Genomic DNA, 20,350 nt, shown 5'->3' with positions numbered 1-20,350 from the left:
TTTGTTTTGCTTTCTCATTAACTACTTTGTTTTAAGACAATTTTCTGTTGCTGTAATCAAAGAGCTGAGACCGAGTAATTCACAGAGTCGAGGGTTTCATTTTGCAGCTTACAGTTCTTAAGGCTTAAGAAGATGGTACCACCAAATCCCTGACACTATTATCGATGCTACGTTGTACTTGCAGACAGGAGGCTAGCATGGCTGTCCTCTGAGAGGCTCTACCCACCAGCTGAGTGAGTCAGATATGGATTCACAGCCAGACATTGGGTAGAGTTTGGGGACCCCATGGAAGAAGTAGGGAAGGATTGAAGGCTCTGAGAATGACAACCCCACAGAAAGACCAACAGTGTCAACTAACCTGGAACCCTTGGAGCTCCCAGAGACTAAGCTATGCCCAAGAGCATACATGGGCTGGTCTGAGTCCTCTCCTACCCATGGACCCTTGACATATATGCAGCAGAGGACTGCCTTCAGTGGGAGAGGATGCGCCTAATTCTGCAGAGACTTGATGCACCAAAGTGGAGGGATACTGGGGGTGGGGTGGGGGATGTCACATTCTTAGAGGTGAGGGGGGAGGGTTATAGGGGGGAAGAAGCCTGTGAGGGGGTTACTGGGAGCAGGTAGCAATGGGGATGTAAATATATAAATAAATACATTGAAAGAAAAAAATCCATGAATAAAGAGATAAAAAAATACAACATATAACTCATAATAAATAACCAAACAGGAAAAAAAAAGAGACAGTATCATGCCATGGCGTACACCTGACTCCTACATAAATAAATAAATAGATAAACAAATAAATAAATAAATGTAATTTAATAAAAAGAATGGGCTATATCGGATCAGCAGTGAGGTGGGCCTACTTGCTGTATTGTGGCATGATACTGCAAACCAAAAGACAAGAAAGCAGGGCTAGCTCAGGTCTCCTTCCCCGCAACAGATGCCACCAAACATCATGGCGGATGTCCTAGTCACAACTTCCAATCTTTATTGTTGCCGTTACTGTTTTTCAAGGCAGGGTTTCTCTGGGTAACAGCCTAGGCTGTCCTGGACCTAACTTTGTAGACCTGGCTGGCTTCAGACTCACAGGAACCTGCCCACTTCTGCCTCCTGAATGCTGGGATTAAAGGCATGTGCCACCACATCCTGCTAAACTTCTAATTTTAATTAGTTTCTAAAGGCCCTACCTCCAGACCCATGTGGCTTTGGAGATTAAGCTTCTAGCACTGTGCCTGTAGGAAATGACTTCAAGCTATGCATGTGGGCCTCCTGTTTTTAGCTCTTCCTTCACAGATCTCTGTGGGTTTTGCCTTATTGTTAAGATCTCTCACCTTCCCTCTGTTCCTTAGCCCCTCTCCCCTTCAGGCTGTCAAAGGATTTACCACATACACATTTTATTTAGAAAGCCCAAACTCAACCAACAACAGGATTATGTCGTATTTTAACTAGGTATTCTTGAATCATTGGAAAATATAAGAAAAAAAAAGTCAGAATTAAAAAATGAACCACTAGAAAACTTGGAAGAAATGCCTTTTTAATTGGTATAAACATTATGTTATTACATTTAGAAAGCAATAATTCCAGTGTTTCTAGAAAGATTTGGCATCTCTAAAAATAGTTATATGAACTTCATAAAGAAGAGATGTAATTTCTGCTTTCAGATCTTATGAGTTGTTATGATTAGTAAGGCCAAGTTTGAACACAAAGTACTATAATAAAACATTCTTTGACTATTAAAATAAGTCTCCCAAAGCCTATATTAAAGCTTTACAGGTTTCAGGGAAGGTATAGCCTATGAAACTGTGCCAAAGGTACACACAGTTATGAGTGATATGTTGCTGTGAAATTCTCTTGGATGAAAATAATAAACATTGGATATTAGAATTCCTAATTTATTGGATGTCAGTGCCTCCTGCCTGTTTGTCTTCCTGAGTTTTTGGATTGAGACTTAACTGTGATGATCCTACTCTGTCCTTTCTCCTGTAAACAGAGAGAAGGGATTAGTATAGTGAATATTTGACTTTGAGTTAATTGAATGTCTAATTTCCAGTGGTGTTGAACTTGGCTGGATACCCGTGCGGTTATAATATGCAAAGCCTCTGAAAACACATGAGTTCTCAAATAACGACGTGCTTTTTCCCCTGGTTTTTTTTTTTTTTTATTCCCCAAATGGTATTTTTGTTCTTTCCCTTACTGTCTACTTCAAACAAATTTTATACAGTTTTATAATTCCTTTAACATATGGCTACTGCCTACCAGCTCCTTATGTGCATTGGCAAACAGCCACCATGCACCACTGAAGAATGACTTCCTGGATGAGTTTTCAAGAGCCTTCCTTCATCCATATTTCTACCTGTGTTCAACTTCTTAACGTAGAGTTAGATTAGACAGTCCATTCCTTATACTCCTTCTGTCTCCCTCCTTCCCACTTCTTCCTGTTTTGTTAGTATAGTCTTCTTTTAGCCTAGGCAGAGTAATGTATGCTGTCAGTGTTAGTAGAGGATTTTTTTTTTGTCAATAATGCGAGTATAAAACTTGTTTGGGTAATCCCAATTGCTTCTAGCTTTTGACATCTATGGAGTCCTCGTCTGCTATTTTTGAATTATGAGTACGATCCCCCCTTTTTAATTTTGTATTTCTGCCTGTTCAAAACTCCTTAGAGCAGAAAATGTGTTGGCTTTGTAAGCCTTATTACTCCTATTGAGAGGTCGTGTGGATTCCTGTTTCGGAAAAATATATTTTACTTAACAGTAATAGAGACGTGAGCTAGGCATACACATTGACACAAAGGAGGGAACTCGGAAGAAATAGATGCTTTGAGATAAAACACAAGGTTAGAGACAACAAGAAGTGTTTTCCTGAGAAATCAGTAGCCAAAGAAGCAGGGGCCAGGGCCAGCTTCCTCTATGCTGAGTATACGCAACCCCTCAAATCTTAGATTCTTTATTTCCAACCACTTTCTCACAGATAGCCAGGAGGAGGCTGCTTCATCCCGGGAGGTGGGATGCTGGGAAGCTGGGAGGAAGCTAGCTGTGAGAATCAGAAGCATTAGCAGATCAGAACCACCTGTTTGTGGTTTCCCCTTTGCTGTTAAAGGCGTCCTGAGGTCCTCCTTGTGTACAGCATGTGCTGTTTCTGATTCATACAGTTTTAATCTACTGTAATCCAGAGTGTAAGAAAGAGAGAATTTTTTTACAAGCATGTAAATATCTTGCAATAGAGAAAAATCTGTAAGGAGTGAAATATGCTTATATGATAACGTTATATACATGTATGAAAATACGTGTGTATGTGTTTTCTAGGACTAGAAGTTTCTTTCACAGATTTTCTGCAGGTGAACAGACAGAAGAATCGATGAGGCTTACTCTACTCCGTTCAGACAGGCGTCGGGCTCTCTGGGGAGCCCGGTGTTAGGGCCTAGCGGGATGTCTGGGACTTCTGGTGGGGGATGTTCCTTAGACTCACACCCAGGCACAACAGCAGGATCTCTCTCACTCTCTGGGGACGGCGAAATATCACATTTTGCCTCTACTACGGCTAGGGAGCCCTGGGCTGGGGACAGTGGGACCTGACCAGAAGCTTTTGCCTCTGGCTTCTGCGGCTTCGGGTCTGGGGGGTTCCCAGCAGAGAGACCCTGGCTTTGGAGCTCTGCCTCTGCAGGGGTACAGCAGGCTGTAGGGGCAGGAGCAGCCTCACAGCCCCCCTCAGAACCAGCCTGAGAACCCACAGGGGGCTGAGGACTCCCTGAAACACTGGAAGGGTTGGGATGGTTTAAATGGGCTGGTTCGGTATGCTGGTGGGTGAGGTCACTTCCACCTGGAGGGCCATTCACTGCCGGTTGTCTTTCCCTTGATTGGTCTGGGGTGAACTCTGGATGATGAAGGATAGCGAAAGCTGTGGCCAGATTTTTCACAGCATTTTGAACGCCGTTGGCTGCCTCTACATCCATCTGTTTATCTTCCGAGACTTTTGACTCTGGCTCTTCGTCAGAGGTGTGCTGAACCTGGTCTTCCTTTTCGGACATTTTTGCGTCTCTGATTTTCTTGTAGAGTTCCTTTCTCTCTTCTTGTAAAGCACGACACAGGTTCTCCAGCCTCTGGATTTTCATCACGAAACACTCGTATTCCTTAGCTCGCAGGGCTTTCTGTGACATAAAACACACACACATACACGCACGCACGCACGCACGCACGCACGCACGCACACACACACACACACACACATACAGGACATGAGCAGTGAATTTCCCAGGATGCTGTCCAGAATCAAAACTATCCATCCTAGAATTTGTCTTCTACACTTGAACCCACATTTAGTGACATCACTTTGTTTTTCTGATATTTTGATTATCAGACTAATAGAATTTTAATTACTATTGCCTGTGCTTTGGGAAATAAACCTGATAAGGTTTCTTTCCACTTCCATAGAAACAAAACCCTCTCAAATCCTAACCCACATGAATCTTCTGTTTCTCAAAATTTGGGGGTATAGGCAACGTCTTCTGTGAAATAAGTAAGATGATGTAGGACTTGGCATTATGTACTCTAGGAAATATGTCTTCTTGATAGAACTGCTATATGCTAATCCCAGCAGCCATCTGATGCGTGTTGATGACTCATGAACATGTCTTGGGAATTGGTTGCAACTTGGAATGAATAGTTAAAGTGGTAATTCTAACCACAGAAACTCCCCACATACCGATTCACGATGTTGGCTGCTTGAACTGTTCAGTTCTTCTCTCTGGTAATAGCAGTCGATGTGAGTGAACAGGGACCTGATCCTAATCACCCCACTACTGATTGCCACCCTAGCTACCCTGTATCTTTAAGACCCTTTTTACTCATTAACAGGAAGGGATCTTCCCTTGTAGGGTCAGCCACCTAAGTCAGAGCCTATAAACCTTCACCTTTGGAGTTGCAAAACCTGTATAGGTCCTGGCGTAACACCAGCTGTCTAATACCTGTTGGAGGAGTTTTTAAAAAGATTTCTTCATATCTGTCTGTAAAATAGCCTATGTCCGCTGGTGTCCTCTCTTAGCACAGTCAAGTCAATGCATTCAGTGTATTTGCTGGATGTCAAACAGTAGACGTTTGAGGTCAAGTAAGAATGTCATCAAAGCCTTTATAGTCCAGAAGGCATAGCACCCCTCTGGGGTCAGCTTTCTACCTTATAATCCCGTGACTAAGGTTCTCAAAGATCTTTCATTCTTCCTTAGATTTCTAAATAACTCTTGATCTTATTCTTTCTACTACATTTTAATACATCATGTCACCCTTGAAATTCAGCATATTTTCAGACATAATCACTTACACCATTGGGTTATATTGATTATTTCACCAGGGTCAGGGAAGGAAGAGCTTCCTCACCTCTTCGATCATGTCCAGCAGGGCTTTGTTACAATTCTCAAATCGGGCTTTCCATGTGGCCGTGTCCTTCTCCAGCTTCTTCATTTTCTTTGTCGTCTACAGAAATTAGAGTGTTTCAGTGTTTAACCCTGAAGAGCTGACGTATCAAGGAAGCAATTAGTTCCACATATGACACCCAGCACAATCCTTTTGCTACCAGCTGCTGAAGCAAACAAATGTACAACATCAACAATGAAGATTGTGGAAGAGGAATGATTTATTTCCTGGATTGGCAACGAACAAACCGGTTTGCACCGGAGCCAATTCAGGACGGAAGAAACTACTTAGGAGAACACTGTGTTGTTGCTGACTTTTCTTTCACTTAAAATAAATAAAAAAATATTCCTTACTGAGATCCATAAACAAGCTTGTAATTTAGATAATTTACTTGTTCAAATAGAAGGCCCTGGTGGTGAGAGAGCTGAGATTGCTTTGGGGCATTTCGCTGCAGGTAATAATTGGTGTGCACACAGAAGCTGCTTGCCACCTTCTCTTTATTCATGTTTATAGGGTGAAGGTGAGCTCACAGGAGCTGATGGTTACACATTCATGTCATCTCTGAGACAGCCCCATGAGAAACACTCCGTTTTCATCCCCATTTTATAAATGAGGAAACTGAGGGTCAAGGATGTGTATTAATGTCTAAGTGGATTAACAAAAGTCAGGCTAGCGATACCTCGTTTTCTACCAAAAATGGTGCCTCTTTGTCACCAGACTATGAATGTGGGTTACATTCTTACTCTGTTTTATTTATTGTAGGATCTCTTCTCTGATTGTGTGAGTTGAAGGGTAAGGCTCTTAATCAGGTATGTCCTTTCATGAGCCACACCTAGGTGCTTGCTTCTTTTTTATTTATTTATTTATTTATTTATTTATTTATTTATTTATTTATTTGGTTCTTTTTTTTTGGAGCTGGGGACCTTCTTTTTTATTTTTATTTCAGGTATCTTGAGACAAGGTTTTCTTCTGTAACCCTGGCCAGACTGAACTTTCTATGTAGAGCCCGCTGTCTTGGAACTCACAGAGGTCTGCTTCCCTCTGCTTCCTGAGTGCTGGGATTAAAGGTGTGTGCCTTCATGCCTGGCTATGTGCTTGTTTCTTGAGCAAAGCTGTTTGAGGTACACACTGAGGCCAGAGGCTGAGCCCAGACTATCATTTTTTGCTCTAAAAGGAGCTAGATGGATTTTTTTTTGTTTGGATCACATGTTAACTAGATCAGGCATTTGTAAAGTTTAAGAAGTTAAGTTTAATAATTTGATACAAAAGTACAACAATGTCAAGCAACCAGAGCTTCCAGGGACTAAGCCACTACCTAAAGACTATACATGGACTGACCCTGGACTCTGACCCCATAGGTAGCAATGAATATCCTAGTAAGAGCACCAGTGGAAGGGGAAGCCCTGGGTCCTGCTAAGTCTGAACCCCCAGTGAACTAGACTATGGGGGGAGGGCGGCAATGGGGGGAGGGTTGGGAGGGGAACACCCATAAGGAAGGGGAGGGGGAGGGGGATGTTTGCCCGGAAACGGGGAAAGGGAATAACACTTGAAATGTATATAAGAAATACTCAAGTTAATAAAAAAAAAAAATCACAGACAAAAAAAAAAATTGATACAAGATAGAGGACCATATTCAGGGTTACACAAACATGCATCCCAGTTTTTTGTTGTTGTATATTAACCACGGAATTCTTGGGCTAACTAATATCCATAAATAAATTCCAGATGAAGAGCACTTGATTTAATATCCCTTGATTTAAAATTTTGAAATAAAATTTTAAAAATTAACTCTTCAGAACCAAGAAAACTAACTTAACAAATATTAGTGTAAAAGTTTCATTATCTCACTAAAATATATTTTGAAAGGTGCTCCCTACACTTATAATTAATGCCAGTGCTTGTTCAGAAACACAATGTGTGTATGTGTATGTGTATGTCTGTGTGTGTGTATGTCTGTGTGTGTGTATGTGTGTATTGTGTGCATGTGTGTGTATGTGTGTGTATGTGTGTGTATGTGTGTATGTATGTGTGTGTATGTGTGTATATGTGTGTATGTGTGTGTATGTGTGTGTGTGTATGTGTGTATGTATGTGTGTGTATGTGTGTATATGTGTGTATGTGTGTGTATGTGTGTGTGTGTATTTACATGTGTGTATGTAGATGTGCCTGTGGACATGCCTATGTTGTGCTGTACTTGTAGAAGTCAGCAGACAACATTTAGGGATCAATTATCTTTGTGCACCTTGTTTTGAGGCAGGGTGTCTTTTGGCCCATCAAGGTACTTCCTATGCTAGGCCAACTGGTCCTGGAGCTTCTGGACTATTCTACTGCTTCTGGTTTCCCTGTGCTAGAGGGGTTCTAAGAGCATGGATGTCTCTCATCCCCATACAGCTTCTCACATGGTTCCAGGGATCTAACTGGGTCATCAGGGTCACTACAGCAAGTTCTTTCACCCTCTGCCCACAGAGGCAGAGTGTTGACACTGATTTTCTATTAGGAAGATACTGCACTGAATGAAATGCCAATGCTATGTCCATTGACATTATTTGTACCTTTTAATTATGAAAGACTTGCAAAAACTTTCGATGTGTTAGTTTATTTATGGTTTTGTGAGTTATGAAAAAAAATCAGTTTATAGATAAACAAAATAAAACTCAAGAGAAGTACATAAATGGCCCAAGGGTCCTTGATGGATAGTTATAAATGCAGAATTTGAGCTTACTTTTCCGTCTTCTTATGCAGGGCTTCATCAATTGTAATGCACAAGAGTCTATCAACTCTAATGTTGTATCTTTAGGTTTAATTTTTTTTAACCATACGAGGGTTAGGTGTTTGCACTTAATGCTAGCTTTTATAAAAGTTTGCTAACAAGAAGAAAAATGTTAGTCGTCTTAGTGAAAAATGTATCCTAGTATTTAGGGACCATTGATCAGATTTGTTTACTGGAATTTTTTTAAAAAGACAAAATTCCACTGAAAGCCTCACTCCTGCCTATACAAATTGCATTGCATCATGAAATGCACTGGAGTATCTTAGCCAGAGAGAAAGGAATGCAAAGACCTGCCTGTCAAAACAAAGATGGCCACTCTTCGTGGAGAGGCCATACTCACATTATCCATTTCCTGCTTGAAAGTGGCAAACACTTCATTACTTTTTGTCAGTGTACTCTGGAACTCCTCAAACCTTCCCGAGTAGAGAGTAAGCTGTAAAGAAAAAAAAGAGTATATCTTTGGGGCTGCTCTCAGATTGCTTCCAGAAAAAAAACAAAACAAAACAAAACAAAAACCCAACAAGTCGCTGTTCATTATTTGAGAAGAAAAATGAATTAAAGTTATTGCTGGTACAGGAATATGTTTAGTTATTTTATATACTACAAGGTCAACCTAGGTTGGTGAACATAATTAAAATTCTTCATTAAAACATCGTGTCTGTCTGTCTTTAAATGCCTTCTCCTATAGCTCTCCACCTTACCATTTGAAAGGTGTCTCGGTGAACCTAAAACTTGACATTTCAGCTGTACTGACTGGCCAGTAAGGTCCAGGGATCTCCCTGTCTCTGTCTAGCTCTTTGTGCTGTATTTATAGGCATGTGTCACCACACCTGTCCTTTACCTGGGTGCTAAGGATTCAGACTCAGGTCCTTAGGCTTTTGTGACAAGCACTATACTCATCAACCATCTTTGTACCCACAACATGCTTGTTTTCTTCCTTCTTTCCTTCGTCTCCTTTTTTTGAGAACTGCATATATATATATATGTATATATATATATATATATATATATATATATATAGTGTTCTGATCAAATCCGCTATCATTCCCTCCCCTCCAGTTTCTCCCTTATTTCTCTCAGCAGTTCTTCTCTGTCAACTTCTTTTTTTTTTTTTGTGAGCAGCCATGTGGATGCTGGGAACTGAACTCGGGTCCTCTACGAGAGCAACAAGTGCTCTAACCACTGAACCATCTCTCTCCACACACACCCCCACCCCTGTCAACTTCTTGTCTCCTATCTTTTCTTAAAAACGTATCAAGTCCACTTAGTGTCACCTAAAATGTTTTTAAAGAACAATAAAATTATAGAATATAAGTTACAGCTTTATTATATCATAACTTTCACAAATATTTATTGGTCACTGAACATAAGTAAGTACCACTTATAGAAAGGTATTTATTTAACGTGTGAGTCCTGCTTTTGAGGGACTCGTACGCCTAATGGGAAGACAAACGCAATGACAGCTTGACTATGGGGTAATCAATACAAATTACTAAGTCACTTGCCTTGGATTTTCTCTGTGGTCCACGTTTACAACCTAAGCTAATGAATAGCTATAATCTTAAATTATGCCTCTGACCCAAGAGCAATGCAGGAATCTTTGTGCATGTGTTACGATACACATTTGCTAAAATCAGCAGATAGAGCTCAAAAGCAATCTTATAAGTAAATGTCTCCCATAAATATTGGAAGGGGCATTTGAATATTGCTTGATAGTATGTGTTAGTTTGTTATCTGACTCTGTTGGGGTCAGTTGGAGTCAGTGACTTAATCCCCTGTAAGACTCTGTTAAAGATTCCCTTAAAGTATCTGTTCCTTTCCCATGTGATGCTCTCTGTGCTGCTCGATAAAAGACGAAAACAAGTCCTTTGTTAGGGACAGACACAGACACACTGCTGCCATTCAGAAGACTGCTTTCAGATTCAGGCTATACAACAGACAAACCTCGACGGAAGGCATAGGGCGAGTGCAGTAGGGAACTCAAATCTGGGCTCCTTGGGCTGAAGTGAGAGTTCAGAGGTTAAAGGCTTAGGATCAAGCAAACCGGCCCCACTCTTGTAACAATACGAGGGGAAGAACCTTGATTTCTTTCTTCCACATGACACTGGCTCATCATTATTGCTGACTCTGAATTTAATGCTCATGTGTCCAAACTGATGCACTTAGACATGATAGCGAAGCAAACATTTTAAAATATATTTAGGAGCCTGGGGCTGTGGGCCATCAAAGTTAAGTCTGACCTAGTCTTCATTGGAAATTGGTTCCTAGCCAGGAATTAAGATGGCAACCCTTGTGACCCGTAAAGATATCCCCCCGTGGGTGAAAGTTCCTGAAGACCTGAAAGATCCAGAAGTATTCCAAGTCCACACGCTGGTGCTAAAATCTCTGTTTGGCCCACAGGGATCTCGAATGCCTCACATCGAGCAGGTGAGCCGGGCCATGTTTGAACTGAAGATTCTGGAATCTTCCGGACTTACGGAGGTCTTAATTTATGGCTCTTGCAACCACAAGCTTCGGGCTAAATGGATGCTTCAGTCCATGGCTGAGAGGTACCGCCTGCGCCAGGAAAGAGGAATGCTCAAGCTGGAGGAAGCCATGAAGACCCTGGAACTGGGCCAGTGTTTGGAGTGAAGCCAGTTTCCAGTCAGTATGACTCCCACCTGCACACACACAGATTGAGCCGTGGCTGGTGTTTGGTTCTGGCGTGGTTTTTAACTACGTTATATCCTTTATAGTCTAACGAGATATTCCTGGATCCCCGCTGTGACTTCTGATGAGAATATCTCTTTTTCCAAGGCTGTTATTTTAACGAATAAAATTTAAATGATTAAAAAAATATATTTAGCATGTGCTCTGTGTGTGTGTGTGTGTGTGTGTGTGTGTGTGTGTGTGTGTGTATGCATGATGGATCAAACTCAGGTTGGCACACACTTGTGCCAAGAATTGGGCATTGCCTTATCATCTCCTTTATTTTTACTAGACTATTCCTGTGGACCATCTTCGCTCTGCTATGTTTAAAAGTAAAACGTATTAAAATCCACATAAAATTAAGCTCCCTACCCATTTGAAGTATACGGATGAGTATTTTTATGATCCCCGCATTATTGTACAGACAGGTCTCCAGAATGCTTTCATGTTGCAAAATGGAAACACCGTGCAGGCTGAACAACTTCACAGACGTCAAACAGCTTCCCAGATCCCCCTTCAAGTGGCCAGATTTTAACCTTCCTTTCTTCCTATTGGACATAGATGGTACAATTTGTGTGGCTTATCCCCTGCTTAGGTAACCCGCACCAACATCATCCTATTCTAAGTGAAATTCTGTATTTCTCATTTTATTCATAGATAATTATGCTGCAGAGTTGACCTGTGATTAGCATTCTGACACAATCGTGTTTGATTTGACCTGGGACCAGGACTACAGAAAACATAGAAAGACTATAGAGAAGTCATCCACAGTGGTTATCCTGCCAGGGACAGAAATAGAAACAAACCACTTCATGGTTGAAAAGCAACAAAAACTGCTGTAACTTATCACCTTGAAATGGGTCTGAACGCTCACGTTTTGTTTTTACTTTTTGTTGCTTGTGCAAGTGGGCGTGTAGAGAGCTTTGCAGAGTTTTAAGTCAGTTCTTTCTATCAGACGGGGTCTGGGGAATCACCAAGCAAGGCAGCAAGTTCCATACTCACTGAATCATATCAAGTGAGTCCTCACACATTCCTTCAACTGACCACCAAGTTCTGACTGGGATAGGAAACAGAAGGAACTGTGTCTAGAAATTGTCTTAAGACTGTGAGACTTGATGTGGAAACAAGCCCTGTTCCAAAGTCCTTGCAGATGGCTCCCCTTCATCAAATGACAAGAAGACGATCTCTGAGTCTTCAATTCACTCCCTGAGTAGTGTTTTGTGTCTGTTTTGTCAGATACTACTGACGTTCTGTGTTTGCCGCTGTCCTCATCCTTACTGATCTGGTGACAATCCATTAGTCATGACAGTTGTATCCCAACTGATCAGCTATGACAGCTTCTCTGTTGCCTCAGAACTGAAAGCCAAACCCTGCTTTGCTAAGTGAGAAACACATTTCCAACTCGCCAGTCTTATATTATGACTAAAAGTGACTTCAGCATAGGACAGCAGTTTTCAACTTGTTGGTCATGACCCCTTTGGGGATCACGTATCAAATATTTACATTATAATTCACAATGATAACGTAATTACAGTTGTGAAATAGCAATGGGATACTTTCATGGTCGGAGGTCATCACAACATGAAGAACTGCATTAAAAGATCTCAACATTAGGAAGGTTGAGAACCACTGCTCTAGGCAAACACATTTTTCTTGCTCCAGTCTTAGAAATGAGAATCAAGGCCTTAACATCCTGCTGTCCCTATTCCTTTAAGGGCAATTAGAAACAAAGGAAGGATGTGAGTAGAATTCGGTTTTCAAATTTGTGTAAGTTGGACAGGGTCACCACCTCTCTGTGTGAAGAGCTGGTACTCGGATCTTAATACCCGAAATACCCGAAACACCTGAACTCATTCCAGGATCAAGAAGTGAATGGGGAATCAGGAGTGACTGGTAATTGGGCAGAGTTGAGAAACTGGATCGCATCTGTTTAATGTTATTCCCCACATCTTTAAGCTCCTAGATCTTTGGTTCTATGAGATGGTTTAGTCTATAAAACACTTGTTTTGCCAGCACGAGGATCTGACTTTAGATCCAGAGCACCCACATGGACAAAATGAGGTACCGCAGTAGGCTTCTGTGATCCAAACACCAAATGAATGGGAGAAAGAAGGAGCATGGGTGGGGTTTGCTGGCCAGCTAGTCTGGTTGAATGACAGCTCCGGATTCGTTTAGAGACAAGCCTCAAACAATAAGGTGGGTGGGAGGAAGACACTCGATTTGACTTTTGGCCTCCACATGCAAATGGAGGCCACACTTAAACACACATGGACATGGACAAGCGACATGGGCACACTCAGAGCTCCGATGGAAGCCCCACCCTGACACCACGATATGATGGTTTCTACAGCTGACCCAAAAGTTGGCCCCAAGTTTGGAACTCCAAACCCTGCAATTTTGTGAAAATCCAGAAACGTTAGGTTTCAAGCCACCATCTAACTAGCTTGAAAACCTTTTTGAATGTTCTCAAAGAATAGATTATAGCGGGGAAAACAATTTCCCATTGCATTCTCTCTAAACACTGCATAAATACGCTTAAGAATGGCGATCTGTTGACAAGGTCACCTGTCTGCATGTTTGCTGCAATTTCTTATTTCAAGTTTTTTTCTTGAAATAATTTTATAGTGAAAAAGTATTTATTGAACTTACTCATTCATTCAATACATATGTACTTCTTTTTTTAAAATAAGTAAGATTGTATAGTCAGCACGTAAACAGTTACAGTCCTAATGCTGCCTGATGTGGAAGGCTTCTGATGTCCTTGTTTTCTATTGATTTCTGATGTGAATTCACCAACCCTCTAGGGCTTGGGCATTCCTCTCAACAGTGGAGCCAGAGTCCCTCTGTGGCCTTTGACAGGGAATGTTTTCCTGGAGGGCCAGAGCCCATTGTCAATAGGGGAAAAAAAATAGATCTGCTTTTGCATAGAGCCAGTTGTGGCAGGCCGCCATATTGTTGAGCCTGAAGTGGGAAGGAACTCTATCGATCTGACAAAAACAAAGCCAGCGACACATGAAGAGAAATCAGAAGGACTCCTGACTTTCTCATCACTTCTAGCCATCCATCACTGACCAGGTCAGCCTTGATCAATATTCTGGTCTCCATTTCTCTCATTTTCTTGATGTTATAGACGGGATCAAAACGTGAGGACTGTTTCGGATTGGCAGCTATGAATGGTGATTCCGAGCAACTTTACATTTCCCCTCCCCTTAGTCGGGGCCATGGCTCAGCTGACTGAGAAGACATAGGACAGAGACGAGGGAAACTGGGAAACAGCTTGCTGTTACCAACCACTTTCAGGGCACTGTTTGTCTGCGGACCTCTGGGCTGCGTGACGTCGGTTCCCACCATTTCTTTCGCACGGACACGATATTCTCTTAAACGTAATCAGTGTGAAGGTGCTCCCCTCTCACCCCCCCCCACCCCATCTCCTGCCGCCTGTGAAGGTTTGCAGAGAGAATCTCGGTCCCGGACCCTGGGCACCCCCGGACCCTGGGCACCGGAAGGAGGCTACCCTGCCCCTCCACGTGTTGGCCTCCTCCCTTCACCTGAGCCTGCAGCACGGTCTCCTGCTCCTTTAGCACTTTGGCCTGAAGTTTCCACTCTGCCGCCTGGTTCAGCAACTGCGAGGAAACAGAATGGACAGGAAGAAAGTCGAGTTGTGCTCAAATTGCCCTTTGTTTACCATCCACAGATAGCTTTCTTCTTGGGCCCCCACCGTTAAGTTTTTTTTTTTTTTCTATGAGGGGAGGGACTTTTGCGAAAAAATAAGTTGACAAAGTTAAAGAAAAACAGTTTCTGTGGTTGATTCCCAAGGAAATGAATGGCTTCAATTAAAAAAGTCGAGGTGTCCAAATCAAGTGTGAATCACACGAAATCTAACCCCTTTCCAGTCCCATCGGTGAGGAGTTTCCTTTTTTTTTTTTCTTTTCTTTTCTTTTTTTTCGGAGCCGAGAACCGAACCCAGGACCTTGCGCTTACTAGGCAAGCGCTCTACCACTGAGCTAAATCCCCAACCCCAGGTGAGGAGTTTCCTAAGCAATCCTCTCTACCACCACCGTCGTCAACCCTAGGGTGAACATCTCCAGACGGCCCCACCTGGGCATGGCTGCCTGCCCATTAGGTTAGCCCGTAGCTATTCTCCACTGTAGAGCACGGGATGCCTTAAAAAATACACAATTCCTTCTTTCTCCCTGGTTCTCGACACAGCCCTTCAAACCAATGTCTGACTCTCCTCAGGGGATTACTTAAGGGTAGATCCCCCATTGGAGAATATGATCTAGGGTGTATAGAGCGTAGGTTGAAATCCGTGCTTTACTAATACCCGAGAGGGTTGGCTATCAGTGACCCCCGTGGCACCTTTGAGAAACGGAGACGCTTGATGAGTTGCTCTGAACTCTGCCCTCTGGTATGGAAGAGCGCTCACTCCCACTCTCACAAAGTATTCTTTCATGTATAGCCACTGCGGTTAGACATGCTGGAGCTGGGAGCTGATGGGAGAGCGTGCTGTTTTAACCTAATGTACGAGTTCCTGTTAGTCAGTATTGATGTACGGCTATAGTCAGTCTTTCGTTTAGGTTTGTATCTTCTGGTCAGAGTTCAGAAGGTGTTTTTGTTTTAATAAAAATCATGCCTACAATATGCCAAGAGAAAGAATTCTAGTTGTTGATTTCCAGACGATTGTGCAGTAACCTATGCTATTAGTCCTAGGAGAGGCCCAGGGCACTGGGGAGTATCCAACCTGTAGGCTCTGCTGGTCATCTGATGGTGAGGTGGAGGTAGGCTGGTCCATGCTTTTGGAACCAGCAGAGCTGGCCTGTTGGATGTTTTTGATTACTCTGTTTGCATGGAAAACCTCCAGTTTGGACTTAATATCTCATCCATCCAGAAGTGACATGTCATTTCTGTAAGCTGAGAACTGGGGGCTGGGGGGAATGGAGCAGGAGAGATAGGTTTTAAGAACTAGCCATTGTCCAATTTCACTTTTTTCTGTCATATTTGAAAAGTGGGGTTATTTTGCAGTTTTCTATGGTAACAGACTAAGTGATTCTAGTGTAGTTTCAGCTAAACCAAAAGCTTCTGGTCAAATGTCAAGTGAGTCACTTGAGTAAATGACCAAACAGCTATCTCTATGTATGTGTGCATGCATGTGTGTGTGTGTGTGTGTGTGTGTATGTGTGTATGTATGCATGTATGTATTATATGTATGTATGCATGCATGTATTGTACATATGTGTGCATGTATGCATGTATGTATTGTATATATGTATGCATATATGTATTGTATGTATGTATGCGTGTATGTGCTGTATGTATGTATGTATACACACACACACACACACACCCCTCCTCCTCCTCCTCCTTTCCCCATCTCTCTCTAGCAACCAGCACACATTTCACACTGCTGACACACACTTCTGAACACGCAGTGTCACAAAGCTTAGGCTTAGGGAAAGACGCCTGTCATCCTCTTTAAACTGACGGATGCCAGTATCTTGAAGGAACTTTCCCCTGTCTCCATCTCTTCTTAGCTGACATTTCCCTAATCCAAGTCATCAACACATCTCACATGGATTGTTCTAGGAGCCCTGTCTTTTTTTTTTCTATTCCGTTTTCCATTCAGGAGCCACATTAATCTTTACATATGGGAAGCCAATCACGTCATCTCCTTTTCTAAAACTTCTCTGTTATCTCACATTTTATCTGGAATAAAATCCAGCTCTCTCTTCAAGTCCCACAAAGCTGCACAGTTGGAGCAAGCCTACCCCCACGCCTTGAACGTTTCTCTGCTTGCTTTGCCCGCTGAGGATCTGTCTGTTGCTATGTATTATGATGCTAAATACTGGCCCTGGTTACCTCAGGGACAAGAATCCACACATGCACGCACACACACACCACACACACACTCTCACACACACACACTCACACACACTCACACACACCACACACACTCTCACACACACACTCACACACACTCACATACACACTCACACACACATACACACTCACACACACTCATACACTCACACACACCACACACACACTCTCTCACACACACTCACACACACTCACACACTCATACACACACACTCACACACACTCACACACACTCACATACACATACACACTCACACACACTCATACACTCACACACACCACACACACTCTCACACACACACTCACACACACTCACATATACACACACACACTCACACACACTCACACACTCACACACACTCACACACTCACACACACCTCACACACACTCACACACACTCACACACACTCACACACACTCACACACACTCACACACTCACACACACACCACACACTCTCACACACACTCACACACACTCACACACTCATACACTCACACACACCACACACACTCTCACACACACACTCACACACACTCACATACACACTCACACACACACTCACACACTCACACACATACTCACACACACTCACACATACACTCACACACACACTCACACACTCACACACACACTCACACACACACACACACACACACACCAAGTAACGCTATGTGACCTTACTCATTCATTTAACTATTAGTTGAATCCAGATGCCCACAGCCTATAGCTGGACAGAAGAGAGAGGTAGGTGGGATTTTGGTTCCCAGACTTGGGGTCTGAGGAGGATGAGGAGGAGGGAAAGAGGTGGAGAGAGAGGAGAAGACATCATGGGTTAGGTGAACTATGAAAATATGGCCATGAGGGCTGGCTAATTGAAGGTAAGAACTTCAATTCTTGGCAGAACGTGGCGAGTCATAGCTCGGGGTTATCGATGGGAAGTAGATGCTAATGACGTACAGGGCAGACATCCGCCCAGATCTAGTGCTTTGCCCGCATATCAGAAGTATAAAGGTTTTGTGTCTTTTATCTGGGAACTAACTGATCTAAGGCAGGGTAGAATTCCTCTCCCCCCCTCCCCGATTAAATATTTCACAACATCTACCTTCTCTTCCTTCCCCTCAGTATGGAGCAGTTCATGCTGGTTTAAAATCAAGCCTTTCGCTGACAAGACATCCCTGCTGGGGAAAACTCCCACAAGGCAGTTCCTTAAGAGGCAGAACATGGCTTCCATATCCTCCCCACCTCTCCTGATCACTCAGTCTATGTAAGTCCCTCCTTCAGTCCCATCTCAGTTCCTCCTTGTTCGCTTGATAACTTACCATTATCTAAATAACCTTCCTGGTTTGCTCGCTACTGAGCATCTCTTTCTACACAGCCTCTAATCTGCCTGGGAGGAGGTGGCCCTTCTCTGTCTCATTCACAGCTATAATCTAGCACCTAAAATGCTCTCAGCAGATAATAGGCACTTGAAAAACACTTGTTGAGTATGTCGAATGACTGTTTTGTGTGAATAATGGTACAGTCCCAGTGTTTCCTACTGGGCTAGCCCATTTACTTCTCCGTAGATGCGTGAGCTTTTTATATGAGGGAAGTGATCTTCTGCCACTGTCAGACAGCTTTCCTAGAGAGCCCCCGATGAAGAGATACAGTGCATACACGCATGCCGACTAAAAGGATAAATACATATTCCTTCTCCCGTCTGTGCCGCTCTTCTGCTTCCTGCATCAGTTCTTGGGCCTCTTCAAGTTTTGCATCCACCAGCTTCTGCTGCAGTTCTCGGTGTTTGAATATTTTGTCCAGATGCTAAGGAAGAAGGAAGAGCACATGAAAGCCAGGCCTGTGATCAGTGCACAGAAATGTAAAAATGGGAAACCATTCACACGCACGCATACGAACTTCCTAGATTTCTAAGGCCTCACCGAAGGCTGTAAGTCATTGAGAGTCTCCAACTCTCTGCTATTCAGAGATTGCTTCAAATGGTGTGGATGTCAGAGGTCAGCAGCATTAGTACCTAAAGGTTACCGACATGATTTTTCTCAATTTGGAAGCCAGTTGGTATGATGCTGTTCATTGTGCTAGACCCTCCCAGACAATGCTCAGCTGTACTCTGGCCTGGTATTAGGACCCCTTTCCTACTTTCAACTGTAAGACGAATATAATTTATCATCGTGAATTTTCACTACAGAGTACCAGCTATGGTTCCTAGGTGTGTGGGACCGAGGTGCAGACCCCTGAGTGCTTGCTTATGTCACCGCTCTGATGCCACCCAAATATTAAGTGCTTGGCACACAGCTTCATGCTATTGGGATGTGGTAGAAAACTGAAGAGGTGGAGTTCGCTAGAAGACCTTCCGATCTTTGGCAGTCAGTGCCCACCCCCCACCTTCCTAGTCACCATGAAGAGAGCATCTCAGCTCGGCCACTTTCTCACCGTGTTTATGAGCTGCTTTGACATAGGCCCCAAAGCGATAGGGTCACTCACTTATGGACTGAAACCTTCGAATCTGTGAGCTAGAGCAAGCTTTTCCTCTGGATAAGCTGAGACCCTGTAAGTAGGAGAGGAGAGCTAACAGGTCGAGACAGCATGGCTTGGCTTCATCCATAAACTACCAATCATTCTCTGTCCTTCAAATCCTGATGCCTGGACTACCTCTGTTTGAAGGATGCCTTGACGGTTATGAGGCCCCATCAGAAAGGGGACATACGGAGTGCTGTATTGGAATTTAAATAGAACCAGTGCTGGGGATATAAACTAATATTCCAGGGCATCCCTAACTGAGCTTTCTGAGGAGAGCAGATATTTTTTGCATAGGTTCTTCCTTTCTTCTTTACTCTTGCTTCTATCCTGGATGGATTCAAACCTTCTCACAGGAGAAGATGGTAGCTCGGCGTGACGGCTTGCTCCAAGGAGTTTCCTGATTTCCCTAACTTCTATGACCACGTGCCGCCGACTCAGATAATTGTTTTTTTGATAAAGTCTTGGCACGTTACCAACCCAGACACTTGTTAGATCGTTAATGTAAAATACTGAAAATGAAAATCTTCGTGACTGAGAGTGATCTCCTCTCCGGGCTGCTGCTTTCTGACATAAAACACAGCAAAGCTAATGAGTGCTCTGGCTAATATTAATAATTCGGTGAGATTCAGAGTCACTGGGGAGAAAGGCTTCTGGGTATGCCTCTAAGGGACGGTTTGCATTAGGTGAGCTTCTGGGCTTTGTGCGAGGGATAGGCTAGCTTGATCGGGTTAATTGAGGGGAGGAGGCCCACTTTAATTGTGAACAGTGCCATTTCATGGTCTGGGGCCCTGGACTGAATAAAGATGCGAAAAGTAGGCTGGGTATGAGAATCCTGTGTTCTATGTTTTCTGTCTGTGGACCAGTGTAAGCAACCGTCTACCTGCTCCTGTCCCCGTTCCTTCCCCTCCTGCCATTCTTTCCTTGCTGCGGTGGAACAATTCTCCAAAACCGTAAGCCAGAATTTACCTTCCCTCCCCTAGGGTGCTTCTTAGTAGATATCTGGTCACAGCAACACAAAGAGTAGCTTACATAGGATAGTATTTTCTGCCTGATAGTGAGACAAATGACCTAATGAAGAGAGCGGAGTTCT

At 43.1% G+C, this 20,350-nt stretch overlaps 2 protein-coding genes across 5 annotated transcripts in view; one reads left to right on the top strand and one right to left on the bottom strand.

Moving 5' to 3' along the window:
- Positions 1 to 1,520: 1,520 nt before the first annotated feature.
- Txlnb (taxilin beta) overlaps positions 1,521 to 20,350 on the bottom strand; it is a 45,605-nt gene continuing 26,775 nt past the window's right edge. For 2 of the 4 annotated variants that reach the window (NM_001438183.1, NM_001438184.1), the window contains 6 exon segments: positions 1,521 to 2,594; positions 2,621 to 4,147; positions 5,370 to 5,465; positions 8,516 to 8,608; positions 14,412 to 14,486; positions 18,427 to 18,546. In NM_001438183.1, the coding sequence (NP_001425112.1) occupies positions 3,365 to 4,147; positions 5,370 to 5,465; positions 8,516 to 8,608; positions 14,412 to 14,486; positions 18,427 to 18,546 (1,167 nt within the window). In that variant the 3' untranslated portion in view covers positions 1,521 to 2,594; positions 2,621 to 3,364. 4 annotated transcript variants of the gene reach the window in all.
- Positions 10,403 to 10,889, top strand: LOC120098792 (developmental pluripotency-associated protein 5A-like). Its single transcript, XM_087604678.1, has one exon. It carries the CDS (start codon positions 10,456 to 10,458, stop codon positions 10,804 to 10,806), a length of 351 nt encoding a protein of 116 aa, XP_087460804.1. The 5' UTR covers positions 10,403 to 10,455; the 3' UTR covers positions 10,807 to 10,889.

Source organism: Rattus norvegicus, chromosome 1, assembly GCF_021556685.1.
Source record: "Rattus norvegicus strain SHRSP/BbbUtx chromosome 1, alternate assembly SHRSP_T2T, whole genome shotgun sequence".
Lineage (NCBI taxonomy): Eukaryota > Metazoa > Chordata > Mammalia > Rodentia > Muridae > Rattus > Rattus norvegicus.
This window is presented reverse-complemented; position numbering and strand designations above follow the sequence as displayed.

What these genes read in the sequence shown, in the direction of transcription:
- LOC120098792 (XM_087604678.1), top strand. Translation starts at nt 10,456, where the DNA reads ATGGCAACCCTTGTGACCCGTAAAGATATCCCCCCGTGGGTGAAAGTT.